General features: G+C 48.3%; 1 protein-coding gene and 1 non-coding gene across 2 annotated transcripts; both read left to right on the top strand.

Moving 5' to 3' along the window:
* The first annotated feature begins 277 nt into the window (after window positions 1-277).
* On the top strand, window positions 278-26302 carry COPG1 (COPI coat complex subunit gamma 1). Its single transcript, XM_045904233.2, has 24 exons — window positions 278-434; window positions 1374-1426; window positions 1876-1956; window positions 2215-2286; window positions 2396-2475; window positions 4524-4599; window positions 4831-4923; window positions 5311-5397; window positions 6720-6877; window positions 6965-7098; window positions 8188-8255; window positions 8501-8689; window positions 9608-9703; window positions 12214-12457; window positions 13684-13759; window positions 15534-15637; window positions 16113-16238; window positions 16548-16616; window positions 19966-20108; window positions 20424-20595; window positions 21490-21587; window positions 23099-23237; window positions 23566-23664; window positions 25811-26302. Exons 1-24 carry the CDS (start codon window positions 398-400, stop codon window positions 25939-25941), a joined length of 2625 nt encoding a protein of 874 aa, XP_045760189.1. The 5' UTR covers window positions 278-397; the 3' UTR covers window positions 25942-26302.
* On the top strand, window positions 3464-3567 carry LOC123834973 (U6 spliceosomal RNA). Its single transcript, XR_006788547.1, has one exon. It is a non-coding gene; the product is annotated as a U6 spliceosomal RNA (small nuclear RNA).
* Window positions 26303-27121: the final 819 nt, after the last annotated feature.

Here is a 27121-nt window from a genome sequence, read left to right as displayed (position 1 = left end):
ATTGGGTGTCTACTGCGGGCCAGCGTGCTAGGGACCTCACCTTCGAAAGCCCGTTTAAACTAACGCCACAATGCAGTGAGGGAGGAACCACCGCTCCCATTGCACGGATAAGGAGGACGTAAGGCGCAGAGCTGGGGTGCACGTCAGCCCCGAGTCTAAGGCCTCCATCCTTCCCCGCGAACCTCCAGACCCGAGACCAGTCCCTCCCCTGCAGGGAGAGGGTTAAAGCGGGGAGCAGCCGTGGGTTGTGCGCTTGCGCAGAGCGCAGGTTGCGCTTGCGCAGAGCGCAGGGCGACGTGGCCGGCCGGAAATTGCCTGTGCGGAACCGCAGCCTGATCGCCGCTGCTCTGCACTGGTTTACAAGGGGGCTGCTGCGTTGCGCCCCGCCGGCACCACCATGCTAAAGAAATTCGACAAGAAAGACGAGGAATCGGGTGAGGGAGCGTAGGCTTGGGGGAGGCTGGACGCTAGCGCAGGCTCTCTGCACCCTCTTTGGGAGCCCTCCTTCCGGGCCTCTGCCTAGACCTGAAGCCGAGACTCAGTGAGGGACAGGGTTTGTGCCAAGGTCCGCAGCTGGTCAGTGGCAGACCTCGGAGAGCCCGAGCATGCTCCACTGCCCCCTCTCGTGAGGTCGGACCACTATTCGGGGGGTGACCTTGGGCGGGTCATGCGTATGTGTGGGCCTCAGTTTCACCAGCTGTGGCGGGGGGGGGGGGGGGAGGCGCCGGCCAGATGCACCCTTGTGACTTTCTCCGTGAGACCTCTTGGGATTCGCCGAGGCTGCGCTGCTGCTGGCCAGACTGGGGTTTAATCTGTGGAGCCAGTGTTCTGTGGCTGAGAACCCTCTTCCGTTCATTTATTCAGCAAACATCTATTGAGCGTGTACAGTATGTCAGGCACTGTACTGCGTTCTGAGACTGCAGTAGAACGAATGAGACACTCAGTGCCTTACCTGGGAGTATTACGTCACAGGCATAATGGAGAAGGTAGACACCAGCCAGATAATCACACATGTAATTAATTACAAATGTGACATTTGCTGTGAAGAAATCCTAGTCACTAGGAGATGGTGGTCCCCACACATTGTAGGGACTCAGTTAAGTACAAGTTACATAAATGAATGCAAGACAAGATGCTGTGAGAGGCACAGAAGAACTGTACCAGGGCTGCTGGGTGACTAAGTGGTTTGGGGTAGAGGGAGCTCCCTGCAGGAGAGTGGTAGGATCTATGTGCAGGTTGTAGAGCTTTGATTGCCATTCTGGAGTAATTTGAACTTGGGCTAGGTAAACAATAGTGACATCTTTTCCTTCTCAATGTCTGGAAGGTTTGCAGTTTAGGCTTACAACCTATACTCAGTCTTCTCTGTTCTGTAGGTGGAGGCTCCAACCCATTCCAGCATCTTGAGAAGAGTGCAGTACTCCAGGAGGCAAGTGTCATTTGCCCTCTTTCATCCTAAGTGTTCACAGCATGCTCAAAATACTAACACATTCAAAGTGGTGGGTTAAAGAACAGTAAGGGAGAAAACCTGTTCCTGGAAAGACAGGAAAACTTCATTCCTGGAGAGACTTCATTATGCTTGCATTTATTGTTGTTTTTGTTCTCTCTTTCTGTTTCTAGTTAACAGGTGTTTACTACTAAGTGTCTGTTAGTAAGTCCGCACATCCCTAACTAATATTTAGGGAAGATTTGAGGAGTTGTTAATAGGTGAATTAAGGAAAAAGCAAAACAAAACTGTTCCCTTATGAAAATAAGCTCATTCAGGCAAATATATTTATTTACCCTGGAACTTCTCAGACCTTGAATGTGCTTGAGGGCAGTCAGTGGGAGGGAAATAAACTAGGCTAGAAGGTAATGTTCTTTATTGCTTCTTCTTAGGCCCGTGTATTTAATGAAACTCCCATCAACCCTCGAAAATGTGCCCACATCCTCACCAAGATCCTTTACCTCATAAACCAAGTAAGAGGATGGAGCTTGGGGGTGGGGAAAATGGTGCTGGGGGTTATTGGGAGGGTTGCTAAGTCGGATAACCCTTAGGGTTTTTGTTAGCTCCTGTGTGGTTGTCATCCAGCTCTCGGTCCCCTCAGTGTCTAACTCTGATGTGTTGCCCTTGATGGAACCTCTCCAGGGTCTGGGGATCTGGCTTGGGCTAATCCGGCAGGAAGAGCCTTCTGGCCTCTCTGTCCCAGGCTGAGACTTCTATTTTGATTAAAACAGGGGGAGCACCTAGGGACCACCGAAGCAACCGAGGCCTTCTTTGCCATGACCAAGCTCTTTCAGTCCAATGATGTAAGTGCCCTCAGTCAGTGTGGTCTACTTTTGTGTGGATTGGAATTTTCCTAACCTTGGCCCTCATGCTGAGCCAGGGGTCATAGGGCTTTTTCTGTTTCTTAACCAGCCCACACTCCGTCGGATGTGCTACTTGACCATCAAGGAGATGTCTTGCATCGCTGAGGATGTTATCATCGTCACCAGCAGGTAAGTCTTGGGTCTGTGGATGCTCCTTTGATGGATGCCATTGCCACAGAGGCCGATTTTTCTCATGTGTATCAGGCAGTGAGACTTGTTTGACATAATGCCAGGCACCGTTTCCTCTTTTGTCTCCCTCATCTTTCAGTTACTGCTGCCCAACCCAGAGCAGCCTCTAGAGTGTACAGTTTCCCTTTTAATTATCTGGCCTTACCTTAGGCATAAATCCTTCCTTGCTTCCTTGATTCCTCTCAGTCAACTGAGCCAGCCTGGAACTTTCACAAAGACTTTAGTGAGTACCAAGAGAGAACACAAGAAAAATAGACATGGAGAGTGCAGGGGGTATAGAGACAGGCTCACTTACCACGTACTGGTTTCTGCTTTAGAATGAGTTATTCAGGGGACAGATGTGACTAAAATATAATCCCTGTCCTTTTTTTTAAAATAGATTTTATTTATTTATTTGACAGAGAGAGACACAGCGAGAGAGGGAACACAAAGCAGGGGGAGTGGGAGAGGGAGAGGCTGGCTTCCCGCTGAGCAGGGAGCCCTATGCGGGGCTTGATCCCAGGACCCTGGGATCATGACCTGAGCCAAAGGCAGACGCTTAATGACTGAGCCACCCAGGCGCCCCTCTAATCCCTGTCCTTAAGAACTAGGGCTCAGTTCTCTTATTCTTGCCACACTTTGGAGGTGGGGGGGATGTTGTACATTCCATTGCAGGTTCGTTTAGAAAATATTTATTGAATATCCACCAGTCCCTGTGTATAGCTCTGGGAATATAGCAGCAAATAAGACCGACATGAGCTCTACAGCCCGGAATTAATAGAGAAATAGCCAGGCAGACAGGCGTTAAGATATAATAGAGTTTATCATGGGATGTATGATAGACTGTGAGAACAGACCAGAAAGATATCCAACTTGAATTTGGATCAAGAAAGGCCTCCTAGACCTGTCTGAGTAAAGTCCTGAAGGATGACTAAGAAATAGCAGGAAAGTACTTGCTTTGGCAGCACATATACTAAAATTGGAATACAAAGAAGATTAGCATGGCCCCTGCTCAAGAATGGCAGGCAAATTTGTGAAGCATTCCATATTTTTTTAAAAGAAAAAAAGAAGCCACTGAAAACAAATCTCTTCCAGGCGCCTGGGTGGCTCAGTTGTTAAGCGTCTGCCTTCGGCTCAGGTCATGATCCCAGGGTCCTGGGATCGAGTCCTGCGTCGGGCTCCCCGCTCAGTGGGGAGTCTGCTCCCTCTGCCTTTGCCTGCCGCTCTGCCTACTTGTGCGCTCTCTATCTCTGTCAAATAAATAAACTCTTTAAAAAAAAAAAAAAAAAACTCTTCCAAAAACTCTTATTAAAAAAGAAAGAGAAAGGGAGGGAGGAAGAAAGAAAGAGAGAGAGAGAGAGAGAAGGGCGCCTGGGTGGCTCAGTCATTAAGCGTCTGCCTTTGGCTCAGGTCATAGTCCCAGGGTCCTGGGATCGAGCCCCTCATCGGGCTCCCTGCTCGGTGGGAAGCCTGCTTCTCCCTCTCCCACTCCCCCTGCTGTGTTCCCTCTCTTGCTGTGTCTCTCTTTGTCAAATAAATAAATAAAATCTTTAAAAAAAATAAATAAAATGTTAAAAGAAAAGAAGAAGAAGAAAGAGATAGACATCTAGATAGATAGAGAGCAGGACAGAGGTGGAGGGAGCCAGGAGTGCTCCAGCCTGAGGGAATAGCATATACAAAGGCTTGGAGAGGAGAGAGCATGACCTGTTTGGGGACTTCTCTGTTAAGGAGCTTATACTTGATGATAATGGGGAGTAGGAAGCCTTGGGAATGTTTTAATCCAAGCCAGAGAGTGACCTGGTCATTTTCGAGTTTTATATAATCTCTCTTGTTGCCGTGTGACTTTTGACCAGGAAGGAGTAAGAATACAGTGAGAGCACTAGTTAGGAGACTCGTATGGTAGTTCAGGCAAGCGTGGTGACCAGAGCTGGGGAGGAATGGATGGGGACATGTGCTTGGGAAGGGCCAGCCAATCTCCTATGTGTGGACGATGCCTTCTGCTCCCACAGCCTAACAAAGGACATGACTGGGAAAGAAGACAACTACTGGGGCCCAGCTGTGCGTGCCCTCTGCCAGATTACTGACGTGAGTCTCCTGCCCCCACCAAGCAGCCATTCTCCTTCCCTGCTTCTTGGCAAGGCTCAGTCTCCTGGGCAAAGCACTGGGCCAGGCATTGTGGGGGTGTGGGTGGGGTGCAGGAACACCAGATAAAGTTTGCCTCCTTCTTGCCCTCACTCTTCCACCCATCACCTGCACTCTTGATGGTCACCAAGGATTGATTGGGTCCCCTCCTGCCCCCACTTGTTGTCCCCACAGAGCACCATGCTGCAGGCTATCGAGCGCTACATGAAACAGGCCATTGTGGACAAGGTGCCCAGTGTCTCCAGCTCTGCCCTGGTGTCTTCCCTGGTGTGTAGCACCCTGGGGGGCGGGGCAGCAGATTGGGAAACTGAGGAAATATCAGTGTTGGTTTTCAGTAGGACAAAAAGGGTTTCTGTATCCCCAGATCTGAGAGTCCCACCTACTTTCTTAGTGAAGCATGCTGGGGAACTCTTGACCCATCCCTTGGGGTGACTGATTGTTGGAATTTGGATCTGGTGGGAGATCTGCCACCAGGGCAGAGAGTGAGGGTAGGAGCTATCCTTGTGCACTGTCTCACAGAACCAGCACAACGGAGAGGCTCTGGGTTGTTTCTGAGGAAGGATCCAGAGCTGGACTGAACTGTGAGCTGGGGCTAGGAGGTATGATGGTTGAGTGTCCTGCCTGCCTACATCTTAATGTTCTCTGTTCTCCTAGCACCTGCTGAAGTGCAGCTTTGACGTGGTCAAGCGCTGGGTGAATGAGGCCCAGGAGGCGGCATCCAGTGATAACATCATGGTTCAGGTGAGGTGTGAGCAGAGCAATGATATTTACAATCCTTAGGTAGATGGCATGGCACTAGCCTGTCAGAATGGACACTCACCATGGAGATTCTGGTGGTCCCTAGGAGGAGCAGACTTTAATCTTCTGTCATTGGATTGTGGGGAGACTTGGGAGTGTGGGGAAAGAATCCTGGGCACCACTTGGGAAGGTTTAAGTTAGAGGCTGCTTACCAGCTGGGACAGAAATATTCAAGTATTTGATAACCAGCTGAGTAGTGTTTTGGGGTATGGTAGGTAGCAAACTTGGCCCAGGCAGGCAGAGGGCCTTTGCCAAGCTGGTTTGGTTAATGATGCATATAAATACCTTGGTGGGGCTTCCAGCTACTTAACTCATTTTCAGTGACCTAGGCCAGGAATTCCTTTTACCTCTGTGAGTCTCAGCTTCCTTGTCTGTAAAATGGGAATGAAAGTTTCTGCCTCACAAAGCTGTGAGGATAATATGAGACAGCATCTAAAACATCTGACCTGTCAGGTTAGGCATCTGCCTTCTGCTCGGGTCATGATCCCAGGGGCCTGGATCGAGCCTCACATTGGGCTCCCCGCTCTGCGGGGAGTCTACTTCTCCCTCTGCCCTTCCCCCTGGTCGTGCTCCCTCTCCCTCTCTCTCTCAAATAAATAAAATCTTAAAATAAAAAACAAAAAAACCCATCTGATCTGTTGGGTGCCTACCTATAGGTGCTCCCTGTGTGTTTTCTCTTCACCCTTTGTGCTGACTCCCCTCTCCAGGGCCAGCTCTGGCCCCTCAAGATACTTCCCAGGGTCAAAGAAGGTTGTCACATACAAGACACCCACAGTTGCATGACTTAGCCCTTGAATGCTACTCTGGTAAAGAAACAAAGAGCAGGGGCATAGGAAGTAACTCTGTGCACCTTACATCTCCAGAAGGGGACTCCCTTGACTTTGGGCACTCCAGACCTAGCTTTGCCAGTACTGGCCATGAGTCCTTGGGCAAGTCAGTGGGACTACAGATATCTACCTTCAGGGGCATCGTAAGGTTTAATGCTATAAGGTCTCATGGGAGGTGTGCCGCACGCCACCTTGACCACACATGTCCATGCTCGGGGCCTGGCTCCCACTTTCTCTATCTTGTTGAAAGACACCGTGTCCCATTCTTTCTGTGTCATCTCTGTGGCATCTGTTGTCCCCGCCACATCTGTACTCATGCTTTCCATTGGGACCCTTGCCAAAATTGGGGGCAAGAGCTAGACTACAGATACACTTTCACACAGCCGGTAGACCTGAACTTCACACACCTGTGCTCTGCCGTGATCCTCTGTCCTCTAGTACCATGCTCTGGGGCTCCTGTACCATGTGCGTAAGAACGACCGCCTGGCTGTTAATAAAATGATCAGCAAGTTCACCCGGCACGGCCTCAAGTCTCCCTTTGCCTACTGCATGATGATCCGGGTGGCCAGCAAGCAGCTGGAGGAGGAGGATGGCAGGTAATGGCTCTTGTCTCCCCTGGCCAGGTGATTCCTCGTTCAGTGCTGGGCCATCCCCAACTTCTTGCCACCCGTATTCTTTTGTAGCCGTGACAGCCCGCTGTTTGACTTCATTGAGAGCTGTTTGCGCAACAAGCACGAGATGGTGGTGTATGAAGCCGCCTCGGCCATCATCAATCTTGCAGGCTGTAGCGCCAAAGAGCTGGCCCCGGCTGTGTCAGGTTACAGACATCACTTTGCCCTAGCCCCGTGCTTTCGCTCCTACTGGAAACTAGGCCCCAGGCTGAGGGTGGGGCGAAAGAAAGAAAAAGCCTTCCAACAGGCCGGAGCGTAGTGTCAAGAAAAGGATTCGGGATCTAGGAAGTACGTTTTTGGTGCCAGGCACGGTACTAGGCTCTCTCACGTGCATTATGTCTGGGGATAGGGTACTTTTAGTCCTAACTTACTATTCATTAAAGAGCCTGGGGCTCTCATAAGAGGCAGAGGTGGGGTTCAGATCCACTCTGTAGCCTGTCGGGCTGGCTAGCCATGGCAAGAGGGCCTGTTGGAAGAACCCAAGTTGTATAAAACCAGTTCATGCTCACCAGGGGCCAAGCTGTCTCAAAGGAGAAAGCAATTCAGAGGGGTCCCTCAGCCTGGACACTGGAGCCCGATAGCCTGGGTTGGAGTCCTGGCTTCCTGACTGCCAAGGCACAGGGAGGGATATGCTGCCTGATGTGCACCCACATAGGATATGAACCAGGGCAGTTGGTGAAACCAGGACTGAGGTAATTCTGCTGGTTTCTGTACATGCCCAGGAGAGAGGAGTGCAGTTCTACTTTCACAGGCAAAGGACTCAGGCTTCAGGTGTGGGGAGTCCTGGGTTTCAATCCTCGTTCTGCCGTTTACTGGCAGCTAGTCTAGAGTTACTTTCGTAGCTTTACCCCTGCATGCCTAAGTCTCTGTATCTGTTAAATGGGGATAATAATAAAAGCTGCTTCATGGGATGGTGAGAAATCAATGAGACAAGGCACAGCGGCTTCTTGGCACAATGCCTGGCACATGGCAGGTGCTCAGTAAGTAGCAGCCGTCATCATTCACGACACCCACTGGGCTCTCACGAGCATATTAAAGCCTCTCTGCTCATGAGCTCTCTTCCTTGGTTGTGATGAGGGTGCCAGCAGGGAAGTGAGTACAGCGTTTGGGTCTGAACAGCCCCCTAGCCTTTGCATGCCCTCTGTGCCCTGTCCTGCCCTTCCCCTGGAGGCCTGGGCTTTCCCAGCTGCTCAGCGGTGAGGGCAGCTTGGCACATGGCGTCTGTCTCCCCACAGTGCTTCAGCTTTTCTGCAGCTCACCCAAGGCCGCTCTCCGCTACGCTGCTGTCCGCACCCTCAATAAGGTAAGGGTTTAGGGGTGGGCAGAATGGGGGTCTGGCCTTTTGAGAGGGTCAGGGAGGTGGCCTGATCCAGCTGGAGGCGTGTCGTGGCCCCTGACCTGAGTTGCAAAAGGTGTGGTGCTGGTCACAGTTCGTTTCTACCAGATGGTGAGATGGGCTCATCCAAAGGACCTCTGACCAGGCCAGAGCCATCCAGTGGAATAACAGAAGTCCCTTTTTATCTCTCTTCTCTCCGTCCTCCCAAACAGGTGGCCATGAAGCACCCGTCCGCAGTGACGGCCTGCAATCTGGACCTGGAGAACCTGGTGACGGACTCAAACCGCAGCATCGCCACACTGGCCATCACCACGCTCCTCAAGACCGGCAGCGAGAGCAGCATCGACCGCCTCATGAAGCAGATCTCGTCCTTCATGTCGGAGATCTCGGATGAGTTCAAGGTACCTGGGCATCCCTGGAATACCTGCTGTCCCCAGAGTGAGGCAGATAACTCTGTGCCTGCTCCCCCATGTTCCCCAGCCCCCAGGCCAGGATTGACCTGGGGGCTGCTCAGGCTTGAGGACGTGGTGGAGGGGGTGGCATGTCGCCCTTCACAGGGCCCAGCCTTGGGAGACACACACATCCTGCCCCAGGGTCTTTGTCCATATTGTTCCTTTGTGAGGCTGGTTGGCAGGGCACGGAGTGAGGGCTGAGGGAGCAAGTGTCAGATTTCTCGTTTTCTGGTATGGGCTCATGGTGGTAGTGTTGATCAGTTTGGGGAAGGAGGGAGAGTCGGGTCCTGGGTGAGGAGAATGAGAAGGTAATGATGGTGATTGCAGACATGCTGAGTTTGAGGTGCCAGTGGGCACCAGGTGGAGTTGCCTGTAGACATTTGGAAACACTGGTCTTGAGCTCAGACAATAGACAAAGGTTTGGGAGTGTGTGGCATAGAAGAGGTGGGTAAAACCACGGGAGGAGGTAGGACTGCTAAAGAGATAGTGTGCAAGGGTCAAGGCCAGAGTACCCAGGGAGGAGCCAGAACAGCTGATTGGTGAGATCGTGGAAGTGGAGGTAGGAAGAGAAGCAGTACAGGTGGGATGGAGAGGGGCCTGTGGACTTAGCTTGAGATCTGAGGAAAGCTGAGTTTGGGGGACCTAGACTCTGGATTTGGGGCTGTTGAGACTGGTGTGCATGCCACCCTAGTTGGATGGGCTCGGGGATCATGTGCTCCCTGAGGGTAGAGATGGAGTTCTTCTCTCCTTGCCCTCTAGGTCCACGGCCTGGCTGGGCCTAAGGAAGGACTCCATTGGCACTTAGTGAACTAAGTAACTTGACCCTAGTGGCAGGGGCTGCTGCTCACACATGTCTGTTTCACTCAGGTAGTGGTGGTCCAGGCCATCAGTGCCCTGTGTCAGAAGTATCCTCGCAAACACGCTGTGCTCATGAACTTCCTGTTCACCATGCTGCGGGAAGAGGTAAGAGCAGGCATTTGGGGCGTGCCAGGTCTCCTCATGTAGGAAGTGACCTGGCTGTTAGCTCTATGCACAGTTTGGAGCCAAGATCCTCTTCTTGGGGGGTACCCAGATCAACCTGTTAACCAGGTACATTTCCTGGTGCCTGCAGCCCTTTATACTCCTCATGGACCACAGTATAAACATTCACCAATTCCTAGTAATTAAAGTAATAACCAATGACTCACCAACCTGGCTTTAAAGACACAGCAGATGTCCTGTGGCAATGCTTGTGCCAGAGTCAGGAAAACCTGTGTTCTTCACTGCTGTCTAGTATAGAAGTTTTCTGGGCCATTCCATGAGCTCCAGGGTTGGTTTCTTCTGAAATTGGTGCTCATAATGTGACGTTGGGTTCTGTTTTTGTTTCTGATGTGAATTAGTGATTCACTTACATTGCCTTCCTTGGGTGTCTCAACAAAATAAGTTAATTCAGAGGAGCAGAAGCAAAGGGTTTTAGAGTAGATTTGGTCCCCAGCTGCCCCTTTGCCCCAGCCCAGAGTAGCCCTTGGACCAAGACAGGTGAGGAGCCTTTGCCTGGGGTGTCTTTGGGGCTCCTAAGATATTAGAGGGGAGGAGGGCGCTAATACTTAGAGAGCCCTCAGCTAATGGGGCCAGCATTTTGGAGACACTACACAGTGCACACAATCTTGTGATCCTCATAACAGGCCTTGTCAACAGACATCATTTTCTCCCTTTAAAATCAGGGATCTGAGACTCAGAGAGGTGAAGTGACCTGCCTCTGGTCAGCTGCCCAGTAAGTATCTGAGCCAAGATCTGAACAGAGATATATCTGGCTCCAGACTCCATGATTTTCCCCCAGACCTCCTTTCCTCCCGGAAAAATACATGGTTCCAAGTATCAGTTAAGTGTAAGACCTTCACTCATTAGAGTGCAGCAGGCAGACACTTGAGACCTTGTCTTTTAGGAATGGGTCTGTTGCTCGTGCACAGGGCTGCGTCGTTCTCTAGTCAGAGCAGCTGCCAGCAAAGCCTCGTTGCAGTTACTCTGAACTTCTTGCCCCCCCCCCATGCTGCTTGGCTGGCTGTAAAACTGACACTGAAAATAGTCTTTGAAGGTTTACAGTGCGCCTACTCGCGTTAACAGTCTCACTGAAGTACAGCAGCGTACAAATAGCATCTTTCTTATTCTTCACAATAACCTGTCAAGTAAGTACACTGATGGTCCTTATTATGAAGGTGCCTAAGGTTCAGACAAGGAAAGTGACTCACAGCCGTAAAACAAACTAGTCTGAGAACAGGGGCCAGATTTCACCCACAGCCAAGTTGTACTTGGATTGTACAAAGTTTTAAACATTTCAAGTTAGTGCCCATTATTTACAAATCAGGAGAACAGCCACCAGCACCAGCACAACGGATTTCTAGTTTCTCCTACAAAACTCGGAAGATCTGGCAACACTGGGTTGAGTGGTGATTTCCCTCTTTAGGTGCTACGGGCACTGTCCAGTCCCTCACCCCTCCCATCCACTCCACTTCCATTGCCAGATTACGTGCCTCCTGGCACCTCTGTCGTTAGTGTCTGTAAGTCGCAGAGCACAGATTGGGTCTGGGGTCTTCTGGCTCTCTGCTGCCCCGTTCTGTTTGTTTTGGGTTTTGTTTTGTTTTCAATTGTGGTAAAATACACATGACATAAAATTTACTATCTTAACCTTTTACGTGTCTAGTTCAATACAGTTAAATATATTCACATTGTTGTAGAGCTAATCTCCATAACTTTTTCATCTTGTAAAACTGAAACTCTGTGCCTGTTAAACAATAACTTTCTGTTTCCCTCTGCAGTCCCCAGAAACCACCGTTCTTTCCGTCTGTATAAATTTGACTACTCTAGATATTTCATATAAGTAGAATCATGCACTATTTGTTTTTTTGTGACTGGCTTATTTCACTTGGCATAAATGTTACTGAGTTTCATCCATATTGTAGGACATGTGAGAATTTCATTTATGGCTGAATGACCACATTTTGTTCATCCATTCATCCATTGATGGACACTGGTTGCTTCCACTTTTGGGCGATTATGAATAATGCTGCTTTGAACATGGGTGTACAGCTATCTTTCTGAGACCCGGCTTTCTATTCTTTCGAGTATATACCCAGAAGCAGAAGTGACAGATCATATGGTAATTGTTTTCTAAAATTTTCTGAGGAACCCCTGTACTGTTTTCCATAACATCTGTACCACCCAGTCTGACTTTTACTTCAAAGTTGGAAAGGAAAGTGAGACCCAAAATGTTTCTATTAAACTATCTACTATTAGATCTGGAAGGGCCCCAGTGAGCATTCAGTCCACGCCTTATGTTTTACACAAAAAATAAGGTAGAATCCCCGAGAGCCAGGTCCCTTGCCTCCAGGTTCTGTGTTTGGACTGCTGTCCCTGGTCCTGGTTAGGTGCTGGGCCTCACAGCTCATTTCTGGAAAGAGCAGCCTCCTTGCTCAGTTCAACCCCTCCTGCTGCAGGGCGGCTTTGAGTACAAGCGGGCCATCGTGGACTGCATCATCAGCATAATTGAGGAGAACACAGAAAGCAAGGAGACCGGGCTGTCGCACCTGTGCGAGTTCATCGAGGACTGCGAATTCACGGTGCTAGCCACCCGCATCCTGCATCTTCTAGGCCAGGAGGGTCCCAAGACCAACAACCCATCCAAGTACATCCGCTTCATCTATAACCGCGTGGTCTTGGAACATGAGGAGGTCCGGGCAGGTGGGTCTGAGCCAGGGCTGAATGGGGGCTCTTAGCTGCTGCTTGAGCAGATGGCCTGCCAAAGGGACCTGAGCCCCCGCCCATGGGCACTCTGTGTTCTTGCCTCACAAGCTCGGTGATTTACAACATTGTGGGAAGGACCTTAGATGGTTGGGTGTCACCCAGTTGAATGGTTCTTTAGCTCTCTGATTTATTTTACTGGTTTTTGGTTTTTAATTTGCACTACATGTTACGTTTAACTTTCTTTTCTTGCTTGTCTTTTTTTGTTGTTGTTTTGTTTTGGTTAGCTTTTTTTTTAAATGGTAGTTTTATTGAGATACAATTCACATACTGGAAAATTCATTCTTTTTTTTTTTTTTTTTTTTTTTTTAAGAGAGGGAGCATGGGATGCCTGGGTGGCTCAGTTGGTTAAGCATCTGCCTTCGTCTCAGGTCATGATCCAGGGTCACAGGATTGAGTCCTGCATCGGGCTCCTTGCTCAGTGGGGAGTCTGCTTCTCTCTCTGCCTGCCCCTCCTCCTGCTTGTGCTCTCTCTCTCTGACAAATAAATAAAATCTTAAAAAAAAAATTTTAAAAAGGTTGGGGGGAGCAGAGGGAGAGAGAGAAACTTAAGCAGGCTTCATACCCAGTGCAGAGCCTGATGCGGGGCTGGATCTCACAACCCTGAGATTATGACCTGAGCCAAAATCAAGAGTTGGATGCTTAACCAACTGAAACACCTAGGTGCCCCAAAATTCACACTCTAAGAGTGTACAATTCAATGCATTAACTGTCATGTTCTTAATTTTATTTTAAATTTTCTGTCCTTCTCATGCCCCAGTGGACAGATTTTTCTTGTTTCAGCAATTGATATTCATTAGTAATAGTTCATTTTCTCATTTATATTAATCCAAAGGCTAATAACTGCAAGTTGAGGCCATTTGGATACAGAAGCTGAGCAGTCTATGTGTGGCTGTCTTCTGTGGCCTCATCTCAGTCAATGCTGAAATGGCTCCTGGAACCTTTAAAAATGGGGCTGCCTTCTCCCTGAAATGGATGAGGGAGTTGAGACCCAATGGAGGTCCACCCCAGGCCATTGATTGCATTGGTGGCAGATTTGGGCCTCCACACTCGGGATGCTTGGCTCTGGGACTCTTTTGCTCAAAGACCCATTCTAAGCATTGTAAGTGTCCAAGCTATGAGCTGTCAGATACATTGGGTAAATCATATTTGCTTTATAAATACAGGTGCTGTGAGTGCTCTGGCCAAGTTTGGAGCCCAGAATGAAGAGATGTTACCCAGTATCTTGGTGTTGCTAAAGAGGTGAGGCTAAGCCAGAGGTCCCTGAGGGATGACAGTGTTCCCCGGGGGAGAGAAGTTATATAACTGTGGATTGTAGGAAAAAAAATAGAAAGCATGGAAAAGCATGAAAAACAGTATCATGCAAAAATTTTGTGACCATTGTTGAGTTCTTTTTGTTGTTGTTGTTATTTTCTTTTTTTAAAAAAGCTTTACTGACATATATTTTGCGAGCCATAAAGTTCACCAATTTTAAATGTATAATATGAGGCACCTCGGTGGCTCAGTCGTCAAGCGTCTGCCTTTGACTGGCTCAGGTCATGATCCCAGGGTCCTGGGATCGAGCCCCGTGTCGAGCTCCCTGCTTGGCGGGAAACCTGCTTCTCCCTTTCCCACTCCCCCTGCTTGTGCTCCCTCTCTCGCTGTGTCTCTTTCTGTCAAATAAATAAAATCTTTGAAAAAAATATAAATAAATAAAACATATAATGTGATGGTTTTTAGTATATTCACAGAGCTGTGTGTAACTGTCACCATAATCTAAGTTTAAAACAATTTTTTTTAAGATTTTATTTATTTATTAGAGAGAGACAGCGAGAGAGAGCACAAGCAGGGAGGAGAGGGAGAAACAGGCCCCCTGCCCAGCAGGGAGCCTCATGTGGGGCTCAATCCCAGGACCCTGGGATCATGACCTGAGCCAAAGGCAGCCGCTTAACCAACTGAGCCACTCAGGCGCCCCAGTTTAAAACATTTTAATCTTCCCTAATAGAAACGCTATATCCATGGGGCTTACAGGGCAGAGTAAATGTCTGTTGGGCTAGGGCAGTCTTCTCAGTGTGGGTGTGTCTTCCCAGCATGAAGACGCCTTGGTTCCTGTGGGGTTTTTTGCAATGTATGAAGTTTGATGAGGCTGTTTTCAGCTATGCCTCCTTGACTCTTTTGCTGGTTAGCGGATGAGGGTGGAAATAGAAAGAAAAGAAACCCTATGGGGCACCTGGGTGGCTCAGTCAGTTGGGTGTCTGCCTTCGACTCAAGTCACGATCCTGGGGTCTTGGGATCAAGCTCCGCATCAAGCTCCCTGCTCATCGGGGAGTCTGCTTCTCCCTCTGCCTCCCCTCACTTGTCTTCATGCTCTCTCTCTCAAGTAAATAAATAAATAAAATCTTAAAAAAAAAAAAAAGAAAAAGAAACCGTATATCCATTACTAGTCACTTTGCCCTCCCCCTAGCACTCTCAATCATATAATCTGTGGCCTTTCATGTGTTTAGCTTCTTTGTGATGTTTTTTTCAAGGTTCATCCATGCTGTAACATGTCCCAGTACTTCATTCCTTTTTATGGCCAAAGAATTCATTGTATGGGTAGACCACATTTTAGCTATTCACCCATTGACAGACATTTGGGTTGTTTCCACTTTTTGGCTCTTCCAAATAATGCTATTGTGAATATTCACGTACAAGTTTTTGTGTGACCTGTCGTCAGTTCTCATGAGGATACGCTCAGGAGGGGAATTGTTGAGTCATATTAAATTCTTTTTTGACATATGACCCTGGATATAAGAGATTGCCTCTTTCACTAGGTGGACTTTAGGGAGAGGGCCCAGGGAATATGAATATGACCACGCCTTAGGTAATTAGTTAGAATATTATAGGCTCCTCTGTGCATTTGATGCCTGGATTGCACATGTGGGGACTGAGCTTTATGAGACTTGCTTCCTCTGACTGCCCTCTGATGAAGCCCTGCAGCGTCCCTCCTGCCACCCCTGGGGGCCCCAGTCAGGAGTACTGTGTGTTCTGGCTACAGGTGTGTGATGGACGATGACAATGAAGTAAGGGACCGAGCCACCTTCTATCTCAATGTCCTGGAGCAGAAGCAGAAGGCCCTCAATGCAGGCTATATCCTAAATGGTGAGTCTCACTGGCTATCTTTGACTTGGTCCCGTCCTCGGGCTGTGGCCCTTCTCACCACTCCAGAGCAGGCGCACCCTCCCTGGGTAGGGGAAGTCTGAGGCAAGACACTTTCGGCTAGACTTTCATGGCAACTTCATGGCATGACTATAACCTTAGCAGACCTAGAATCTTGCGGTTCACACCAATGTGGGTGGAAACAGCTTGGTGAATTGAAACACTAGTCATTAATAAAAATCTCTCTTTGCATAGTACTCTACTCTCTATAAGTCACTCTTTTATATACATTTATCCCCATACCAGCCCTGTGAAGGAGGATGTAGATGAGAAAGTGGAAGCCCAGAGGGTTTAAGTGGTTTTCTCAGTGGTCTAGGATCATACAACCTAGACCCCAGGGCCTCAGTCTTTCATGGGGGATTCCGGGTGCTCGTTCTGTCATGTGTTCAGGCAGTGTGTCTCTCCCACTGACTTCTAGGTCTGACCGTTTCCATCCCTGGTCTGGAGAGAGCTCTGCAGCAGTACACTCTAGAACCATCAGAAAAACCTTTTGACCTCAAGTCTGTGCCCCTGGCCACCACACCAATGGCAGAACAGAGAACAGGTAAGTAACACCTGTGCTTTCGGAAGCCTTCAGATCCAGGCCTCTGCTGGAGCCGTGAAGCCACTAAACCTAGCCAGGATGGGAGGGCTTTGTCCCAAGAGGATGGAATAATCCTTTCTACATCTGGCTCCAGGAAATGGAGACACATGCACATAAACACTCCCTCTCTTTCTCACATGTTCTGTACTCTCAACTGTTTAGGCTCTCAGGGGGTTTGGAAGTTATAATCCGTAAGTAACAGCTCTGTGGTCAACACCACATTGCCCCATTACTGGAGTTGTTGGTCACCATGTGTGTTTGCTCCTGCAGAAAGCACCCCCATCACAGCCGCCAAGCAGCCAGAGAAAGTGGCAGCCACCCGGCAAGAGATCTTCCAGGGTGAGTAGCAGTGCTTGGTGGGGCTCTCAGGACCTGGGCTTGGTCTCCTCAGCTTTAGGGTAGTTGCTCTTCTACCCTTAGGAGAGACTCAATCAACAACAGTCCGTATCCTTTTTTTTTTTTTTAAGATTTTATTTATTCACTTGAGAGAGAGCAAGCATGAGCAGCAGGGAGGGGCAGAGGGAGAGGGAGAAGCAGACTCCCCGCTGAGGAGGGAGCCCAATGTGGGGCTTGATCCCAGGACCCTGGGATCATGACCTGAGCCGAAGGCAGACGCTTAACTGAGCCTCCCAGGTGCCCCCTCAACAACAGTTCTTACTCTTCAGTGCTGGGCCCTAAGAGTACTTTAAGACTTTTTTTTTTTTTTTTTTTTTAATTTGAGAGAGAGAGTGAGAGAGAGAGAGAGAGAGAGCGAGCACAAGAGGGGGGAGCGGGAGAGGGAGAAGCAGACTCCCCGCTAAGCAGGGAGCCCGATGCGGGACTCGATCCCGGGACTCCAGGATCATGACCTGAGCCGAAGGCAGTCGCTTAACCAACTGAGCCACCCAGGCGCCCCCTAAGAGTACTTCAGACAGCACATTTGACCCTCAGGTGGAAGTCATCAGGTCCATTTGGTATTGGAGGAATAGAAGTTCAGAGAGAGAAAGTGATATACCTAAGGTGGCACAGCAAGAAAGTAGAGGGGTTGGAATTAAGATTCACATCAAACTGGCTCAGAGCTGCCACTCAGCCTTGGTTCTGAGGGCTTGGGTCCCTGGAGCCCAGGTTCGTGCCAAATGTCAGATTCAGTACATTTGGGGTCCAAAGACCCTAATACTTTTTTGGGGGGTTCCAGAGGCATTCAGTCCACATTGTCTGGGAAGGTTTTATTTAGGTATTTATCTATCCCTCTGGTCTTGTATCTTTTTACGGGTAGAGGCTATATGTCTAACTGCCAGACCATATTATCTACTAAATTCCCACCTTCAAGGACTAACACATGCCCCTCTTCCTTCTTGAAAGATCCCCTGTGCTCATCACTTCTACTCCAGCTCTTCTGTCTTCTCTTAACTAGTTCTGTGTGGTTCTTCACAGGTTCTGTCCTTTATATGCTCTATCATAGCTTTTAGCACAGTGCCTTTCTTCCTCCTAATTGGGCGAGTTCCCAATTATTGTTGAATTAAAATAAATCCTCCCCTCCATTCCATTCCATTCCATTCCAGAATCCTGTCTTTTGTCATCTTTCAGATTCAGCAAAACTAGGATCTGGAGCTAACTGGGATCACTCTAACACAGAACTTTTCCTTCTGTATTACTTTCTTCTTGCTGTTACCACAAATCACCACAAATTTAGTAGCTTAGCCCAACACAAATTTATTATCTTAAAATTCTGAGGGCAGAAGTCTAAAATGGATTTCACTGTGTTGGCTCCCTCTGGAGGCTCTAGGAGAGAATCGTGTCTTTGCTTTTTCTAGTTTCTAGAGGCCTCCTCCATTTCTCTCCTGGTGACCCCTTCCTCCGCCTTCACAGCCAGCAGTGTGGCCTGTTCAAATCTGACTCTGAGCCTTCTACCTCCTTCTCTTAAGGATCCTTGTAATTACATTGGGCCCACCAGATAATCCAGGATAATCTTCCCGTCTCAAGATCCAACTTGCTTTTACCATGTGATACAACGTATTTGTAGGTTCTGGGAGTTAATTTGTACACATCTTGGGGCCACCATTCTGCCACACCTTCGAAGGAAGACTCCTTCTAAGTCTGTTAGAGGGTATCAATTTCATCTTTAAACAATATTCCAAAGTCTAACATTTATTGATCACCTGTTCAGTTTCAGGAACTTTGCTAGATCCTGACATTTATTGCCTCGTTTATCTTCACAATAATCCTGTGAATGAGATTATTATATCTATTTTATTGGTGAAGAGTCGGAAACTCAGAGACATTAACTGATAGCTTCTAGCAGAATGCCCCAGGGTAGTTAAGTGTCAGGTCTAGAAACTTGGGGCCCGATGAAATAAATTCCCATAGAAAAGCACTCAAGTGCCCACTGATGGGGCGCCTGGGTGGCTCAGTCATTAAGTGTCTGCCTTCAGCTCAGGTCATGATCCCAGGGTCCTGGGATCGAGCCCTGCATCGGGCTCCCTGGTCAGCGGGAAGCCCGCTTCTCCCTCTCCCACTCCCCCTGCTTGTGTTCCCTCTCTCGCTCTGTCTCTCTCTGTCAAATAAATAAATAAAATTAAAAAAAAAAAAGTGCCCACTGATCTAAGCTGCTCTTTCTGGGCTTTTTACTGCCTGCACATTCATCAGCTGCCTTCGGGTGGCAGAGGGCCGAAGCAGTCACAAAGAGAAGGCAAGAATAATAATAATGCCTACTTTCTGTCTCTATCCGTGAAACATGAATTGAGTACCTACTAAGTTCAGGGCAAAATATCAGATCCCTGGCTCAGGGCACAATTCCTGTCCTTACAGAGTTCAGTTTAACTGGGAAGACAAGTTAAAAATCTTAGAGCAGTGGTCTTCAAATAATCAGTGCATATCAGAATCATCTGAGAAAATTCCGTAGAAATGCAGATTCCTGAGTCCCAAATCCAGAGATTCTGATAGAGCTTATTTAGGACAGGCCAGGAATGTGAGTTTTTAACCCAGGTAATTCTGACACCGGTGATCCCTCACCATAGTCTGAGAAACGCTGCCCCTGCCATAGACTGGGGAAGAGTAGGCGCAGCCATCGTAGGTGGACGTCGTGTGCAGACTGCTGCCAGAGGTCTCCTTCGCCTGGATGGGCCAGGGTGGGGGCCTGTGGGCCAGAGGACCCAGCCCAGTGTTGGAACCTGGCTTCGCAGTATAGGGATAGGCCTTACCAGGTGCCCACAGACCACTTAAAGTAGGGTTTTCTGCAAGTCTGAATCTGAAACTTCTCCTTACTGGCCATTTATCTTAACTGATAAATGTATAGGACCAGTTTGTTCTTTTGCCTGATTCTGTGGCTATACCATCACTCATCTCATCTTTAGAGTTTTCCTTTTTAAGAATCCTTGCTAAGCTTCTAAAGTTGTAGGAGTCTCCAAGTGGATTAGGCCTAGGCCATTGGGGTCTCCCAGTCAGTTTTCTGTGGCTGAGGTCTTTTGTGAGACAGAGGGGAAGAGAGTATTCATGGTGGGTGTACAGCTTGAGGAAAGTTAGCAAGAGGAGAAAACACATTGGTATATTTGGGAAATAGCGAGTACCCTGTCATTGTGTATACGTATTCATCCATCCATCTCAGTAGGGTGAAAGACCTGGAAAATTGGCCATGAGCATTGATTAGAAACCATCACAGGTTGGTCTGGGGATTGAAAGGCTGAGTGAATTTGTGGACTGTGGCTTTCAGAGCAGTTGGCGGCGGTGCCAGAGTTCCATGGGCTGGGGCCCCTCTTCAAGTCCTCACCTGAGCCTGTGGCCCTCACTGAATCAGAGACTGAGTATGTCATCCGTTGCACCAAACACACCTTCACTGACCACATGGTGTTCCAGGTGAGCAGGGAGGGCTGAGGCCCTGCTGGGGTGTGGGGCTAGGGAGTGGTCCCAAGTCTGACGGGTCCTATAGGGTCCCACACCAAGTTGGTCAGGAGCCCAATGTGATGATAGGTTCTGTTACCAGCTGGTATGTGTCTTGCAGCCTTGACCCATTACCTTTCTGGCTCCTGTGTGTCAGCATGGGGACAGGGAGCCTGTGCAAGGGTACTGGGATAGGAGTCATAGGGTGAGTTAGGACCTCCGGGCTCTTCCTCTGCAGCAGGGCTTGGACCTAGAGCAGTCTCTAAGCAACCCCTCTTCTCCCTGCTCCAGTTTGACTGCACAAACACACTCAACGACCAGACCTTGGAGAACGTCACGGTGCAGATGGAGCCCACTGAAGCCTACGAGGTGCTCTGTTACGTGCCTGCCCGGAGCCTACCCTACAACCAGCCTGGGACCTGCTACACGTTGGTGGCACTGCCCAAGGAAGACCCTACAGCTGGTGAGCCCCTCTCCAGAAACCACCCTGGCCTTGGGAATCCAGATGGGGTGGGCCGGTTGTGCACCAGCCATTTGTCTTCTATGAGAGATTCAACTCCTTGATTTCAGTCTTAGAAGAAGAAGAAAGGCTGAGTCCTGGGAACTTGTTAGACATCGTCCCATTTCACCCTCACAGACGACCTAGGGGGATGAGTACTGCTCTCCCTATTCCTAGATGAGAAAACTGAGACTCAGGGTAAATGAGTCACCTAAGTTCATGTGGCTGGTAAGAGGCAGAACCCAGGTCTCTCTGGTCCTCAGCCAGAGGCTCTTTCATTTCACCATGAGAGTACAAAGACTGAAACATCCCAATTCCGCTCCTTCCAAGGGACCCACCAGCGTCTTTTTTTTTAAGATTTTATTTATTTATTTGACAGAGAGAGACAGAGCGAGAGAGGGAACACAAGCAGGGGGAGTGGGAGAGGGAGAAGCAGGCTTCCCACCGAGCAGGGAGCCCGATGGGGGCTCAATCCCAGGACCCTGGGATCATGACCCAAGCTGAAGGCAGACGCTCAACGACTGAGCCACCCAGGTGCCCCCCACCAGCGTCTTTGTCCAGGCCTTTGACAGTGGACATTTGACTGTGGCCCAGGCTTAGCCATCCTGTAGCACCTCTGCTTTCCCTCTTTCTTCCCTCTGAGGGGCCTCCTCAGACCCATGACTTGACTCTTTTGCCCTTCCACAAGGTGGTATCTTCTGTCCAGATTTGTGGGGTTGGATGGCTACCTGTCGGGTTGCTGCTACTGATAATATAACAGAGGCCTGGGGAGCGGGCCGTGGCCACCCGCCCTATGGAGGAGCTCGTCCTCTGCAGTGGCTAGGGGCATCCTGACCACCCAGCCTCTCTTCCCTGCAGTGGCCTGCACATTCAGCTGCATGATGAAGTTCACTGTCAAGGACTGTGACCCCACCACTGGGGAGACCGATGATGAAGGCTATGAAGATGAATATGTGGTAAGAAGCCAGTGTCAGGAGGCTCAATTTTGTGCCTGAGGCTGCAGAGCAACCCTCTCCAAGGAGCTAACAACTAGACTTGAAGCTTTTTCTTGCTATTTTTGGCTCTTTGAAAGAAAGTTTTTTTTTTAACTTAAAAAGAATACATGCTTTAAAAAAAGAAAACTTGGGAACTACAAAAACCAAGTGTGAACAAATAGGAAAACATTACTCGTAGCCCTAGGGAGTTACGTGGAGGGGTGGGGAGGTGTTATATAATTGAGGTCATTCTGGACATTATATATCTTGCTGTTTCCACTTAAAACCATAGTGTATTTTCCTGTATGATTACAAATACTTCATAAATGAAGTTTTTAATGACTTAAAATACTCTTGTATGTAGAGATAACTCACTTGATCTTTATTCCCTCAATGTTGAACATTTGGGCTTCCAAATTTCACTGTAAAACGCATTAAGTATCCCTTTGGGTACAAATTTTTATCTGCATTTCAGATTATTTCCTTAGGATCGATTCCTAGAAGTAGAAAAATTGGGTCAAAGGATGAGCATGACTTTAAGACTGATTCCTGTTGTCAAATTGCTTTCTAGAGAAGTTGGATCAGTTTGCATCTGTTGAGTGGTCCTTTCATGCACTCAAAGAACTTCTGATTACACTTTTCTGAGCTTGGATGGAGCTGAGTGCAGGATCGCTCTGGGGTTTGACCATGGGGCACTGGCTCAATGCCATCTGAGGGCCAACTATTATACTCAGCCTGGGGATGCAGATTCTTCAAGCTCCTCATAACTAAAGGGATAGTTACTGTGGAATACAACTGATATTCACCATTGTCACACTGGAGCCTTTGTTGAGGGGACCTCCCTAAGCCAGCAGTGACCCTAAGATCAGGAATTGCCCTAGGACCAAGTGAGCTCGTTGGGAGAACTGGCCCTGAGGCATTGCTTCTGCTGTGGGAGCTGAGTCCTACTTAGGCACACCTTAAACATCCCCAAGAGTAGGGGCTCAGTGAAGATCTGGTGGGTGAGTGAATGGGGAACTTTTATGTGCTCTTTGTCCAAGGTGGGGGGTAATATTATGTCACGTTCAGGGAGGACACAGCTGAGATGGAGGTAGGGTCCAGAATATGTCAGGCTCAGAGAACATAGCTGAGGCAGAGGGTGGGATCTGCTGAATCAGGAGTGATAGAGCCATAGGAGGCAGACCTTCTGGATCCTTGAGGTGCTTACTCTAGGCAGGCTTCAGAAGGGATGTGATCTTGCAGCTGACATCTTCAGGTGAGTACTTGGGTCAGGGCATTTCTATTGAAAGGACACCACTTAGCTGTGAGCACTTGAAGGACAGATATCCAGTTTACTGTATGTCCCTAGAGCCGAGCACAGTGCTCAGCGCCTAGCCAGCACGTGCTGAATGCGTTGCAGAAAGGGATGAGCAGTGAGTTCAGAGCAGAGGTGTGCGGAGCAGGAAGTCATTCCCCTGGAGGTGTGTGCCTAACTTCCACCTCCATCTCCCCAGCTGGAAGATCTGGAAGTCACTGTCGCTGATCACATCCAAAAGGTCATGAAGCTGAACTTCGAAGCAGCCTGGGATGAGGTAGGGGATGAGTTTGAGAAGGAGGAAACATTCACCTTGTCTACCATCAAGACACTTGAAGGTAAAAATCCTTGGCTACTGTTGAAATGTGTCCTCCCCTTTCACCCCTGCCGGCCTTTGCCTCCCAGAGATCTAGGGTCCTGTCAAGAGCACATACTTCAGATGCCACTTCATGAAAAGCCCCTTAGAGGAGCGCCTGGCTAGTTCAGTGGAAGAGCATGCAACTCTTGATCTCGGGGTCAAGAGTTTGAGCCCCATGTTGGGTGTAGAGATTACAAAATAAATAAGCCAAAAAATCCCCTTAGAGCAGGCTTAGGGGATGGGGGCATGGTGGTGACACAAAGGGGAAACAAGATGTGGCTTAATGATGCTGGGATTTTTCCTTACAGAGGCTGTGGGCAATATCGTGAAATTCCTGGGAATGCACCCTTGTGAGAGGTCAGACAAAGTGCCAGATAACAAGAACACCCACACATTGCTCCTGGCTGGTAAGCAGCATTTCTAGGTGGGAAGGGCCTGTGTAACTCACAGCCTGGATGCCACTGCATCCTGGGTTGAGGGCTCCCACTGGGAACACAGGGATTCAAAGTCAGCATTGAAAATTCACAAAGTGAAAAAAAGACCAGCAGTGAAATATCCTCCGACCCTTGCTGCCTGTCATCTAGTTGCATTCTGATTACAGGCGACTGGCACTGCTATTACAAACAATGCCAGTATATGTACACATTTCCCTATTTTAACTCAAATGTTTATGTGTAAATGGTATATATATTGCTCTGCACTTCGCTCTTCACTTGACAGATCTTTCCCATGCCTGGCTGGCTCAGTTGGTAGAGCATGCGACTCCTGATCTCAGGGTCGTGAGTTTAAGCCCCACATTGGGTGTGGAGATAACATTAAAAATAAATTGAAGAATACATAATTTCCTCTTTTTCTTTTTTTAATTGTGGTAAAATGTACATAATGTAAAACTGACCATTTTGAGTTCAGGTATACAGCTCAGTGGCATTAAGTACATCTGCATTAATGTGCAGTTATCAACACTGTCCTTCTCCAGGACTTTTTTATCATCCCAAAGTGAATCCTCATACTTTTTTTAGCTTCCTTGTATTCCATTGTATGAGTGTACCATATTTTATAGGATCAGCCTGTATTGATGAACATTTAGATTGTTCCAGGCTTTTGCTCTCAGGAGCAATGCTACAGTGAATAATCACATACATACATATATATATATATACTTTATTTTGCATGTATGCCCTGAGGATAGCTATAGAATAAATTAACCAAGGCATTACCAAGTCAAAGTGCATTTCTCATTTTGATAAAAATATCCAGTTGCCTTCCATAGGAACTGTATGCCTTTCCTTCCACACTGTGGACAACATAGTATATTATCAGTATAATACAGTAATCAGTAATATATACAGTATATTATCGAATCATTATCAAATGATCTTTGCCAGTTTGGGTGGAAAATGGTATCTTAGTGTAGTTTTTATTTTACATTTCTTGTATATTGAATGAAGTTAAGCATCTTTCCAAATATGTGTGCTTGTTTGTATTTCTTTTTCTGTGAATTATTTCCATATCCTTTCTCTAATTTTCTACTGGGTTGGTTGGTCTTTTCTAATAGGAATGGCATTTTAAGAAGTCAACATGTAAATTTTCAAACTTACACAAAAATTGAATAGTACAGTGAACCCTCATGTGCTCATCCTCCAGCTTCAACAACTAACAGCATCTATACCGCCACTTACTCTACTCCCCACCCCAGGTTATTTTAAAGAAAATTCCAGAGATAGCATTTTGTATGTAAATACCTCTGTATGTTTCTCTAAGAGATAATAGTGCTTTGTTTAAAGGGGTGGGGGCAGGGGTGCCTGGGTGGCTCAGTCGTTAAGCATCGCCTTCAGCTCAGGCCATGATCCCAGGGTGCTGGGATTGAGCCCCCCATCGGGCTCCCTGCTCAGTGGGAAGCCTGCTTCTCCCTCTCCCACTCCCCCTGCTTGTGTTCCCTCTCTCCTGTCTCTCTCTCTGTGTCAAAGTCTTTAAAAAAAAGGGGGGAGGGGTGGGAGCAATACAGTTGTCACACCTAAAATTAAACAAAATGAAATGGGAGATTTTTTTTTTGCTGAGTGTTTATAAACAGGGTTGGGAGGCAGCTCTGCTTCAGTGCTCACAGCTGATAGACCCCAAGCGGATGTTTCTGGCCAAACTGAAGCAGTCCCCTGGGTCTTGCAGGCACCTGCAGTGCGGTTTTGTCATGGAGGGGCTGTCCCTACATCTGTGCTCTTAGATTTAGCCAACATGCATGAGAGCCTCTGTGATGCCAGGTAGAAACTTTGTATGTTCATTAATTCATTTCCACCTGGCAAAGCTTAAAAAAAAAACAAAAAACGGTTAGTATAATCATCTCCTCTATGTTGTAGTTGAGGCTACTGTGGCTCAGAGAGGTAAAGTGACTTGCACAAGATCTCACTTAGGGATTTCAGCCCAGCTCCCCTGTTTCCAGACCCATTCCCATTTCACTACACCACAGCTGCCTTGATCAGTTGCTGCAAATGCCACCCTCAACCTACCTTCTGCAGCTTCCTTCTTCCTTACACACCTGTACTTCTGTCTTCCCTCTAGGTGTGTTCCGGGGAGGTCATGACATCTTGGTGCGCTCCCGACTGCTGCTTTTGGACACAGTAACAATGCAGGTGACAGCCAGAAGTTCGGAGGAGCTGCCAGTAGACATCATCTTGGCATCTGTGGGCTAAGAGGCCAGGCTGCATGAGCCCTACTCCTATCCTTTTCCCCCCAACACTGCACAGAAGTCATGCCTTCATCCTGAATCCAGTGGAAACTCCTTCCCAAGCCTCTGTATCAAAAACAATTAGAAATCACTGGGGAAAAAAAATTTTTTTTTTTTTTAAATTTAATACCTGCCCCAGGCCTGCCAGGGGGTAACCTTTTTTTCTTTTTTTAAATAGGGGATGATTTTAGCTTGTCCTAGAACCTGCTGCCCTGCCTGTCAGGGTAGGGACATTGCAAATGAATAAAATGCTCACACCTCCTCTTGAATTTATCCCCAAGAAAACCATCTTATCCATATAAATAAATCAGCATGTATTTATTGAATGGCTGCTACTTCTGCAGACTCATGCTTAAGGGCTCCACTTTCCACTTCCCCTTCTGAGCCCCCACCAAGAACACCTGCTCTATCCGGTTCACACCCACAGCCTTTTGGCTTCTGTACTTGAGGTCAGACCACTCCCACTCCTCTCCAAGCCCCAGAACAGGGGCAGTGCAGGTCATGACAGCAGTCACTGAGGTCATGTGCCTGTTCTTGCATCCTCACCATCGCCCTCCTTCTCTAGGTGATGAATGGAGCCCTCAGAGGGTTTGGGTGGATTATTTGGGCATTTCCTAGCATGTGCACTGAGGTTTGCCTGCACCCAATTCAGTGAATGCCCAGAGGGGAAGAACAGCCCTTAGAGAGCACTCTGTTGGCTGAAGATGCAGAAATCCTTGGTTTATGTCGCAAGGGAGCAGGCTCAGAGGCCCCCTCAGCTGCTGTTAAACTAAAGCCAGGTGGCTTTGCTAATTTCATGGCCGAAGTAGGCCTGCAAAGCCTGTTCTTTAAAAAATCTAGGCCTCACCCTTAGAAATTCAGATTTGGGGGTGGGGAAGTAGGTGAAGGCCCTGGAAAGTCACATTCTGGTGCCCACTGAAGTATGAGAGTGACGTGTGATTCATGGACGTTTTCCTGATTGTTTCTCAATTTTTGGCCCAAAACTCTGAGGCGGTTAGCCTCACTGCGAAGTAAAGAGAATGTTTCCTGTTATCCCTACAACGACCCGGTGCCCTAGTCCTGGCTCTCGCTATACAAACAAGGGCACCTCACGCTCCCTGGGACACATCGAGGGTCTCTGCCAGCGCCGCGAGGGTGAGCCGGCC

The sequence above is a fragment of the Mirounga angustirostris genome, unplaced genomic scaffold (genome assembly GCF_029215605.1).
Source record: "Mirounga angustirostris isolate CCGP_5_RB_7025 unplaced genomic scaffold, mMirAng1.0.hap1 SCAF_1, whole genome shotgun sequence".
NCBI classification, from domain to species: domain Eukaryota; kingdom Metazoa; phylum Chordata; class Mammalia; order Carnivora; family Phocidae; genus Mirounga; species Mirounga angustirostris.
The sequence above is the reverse complement of the archived record's forward strand: the minus strand, read 5'-3'. Positions and strand labels throughout refer to the sequence as shown.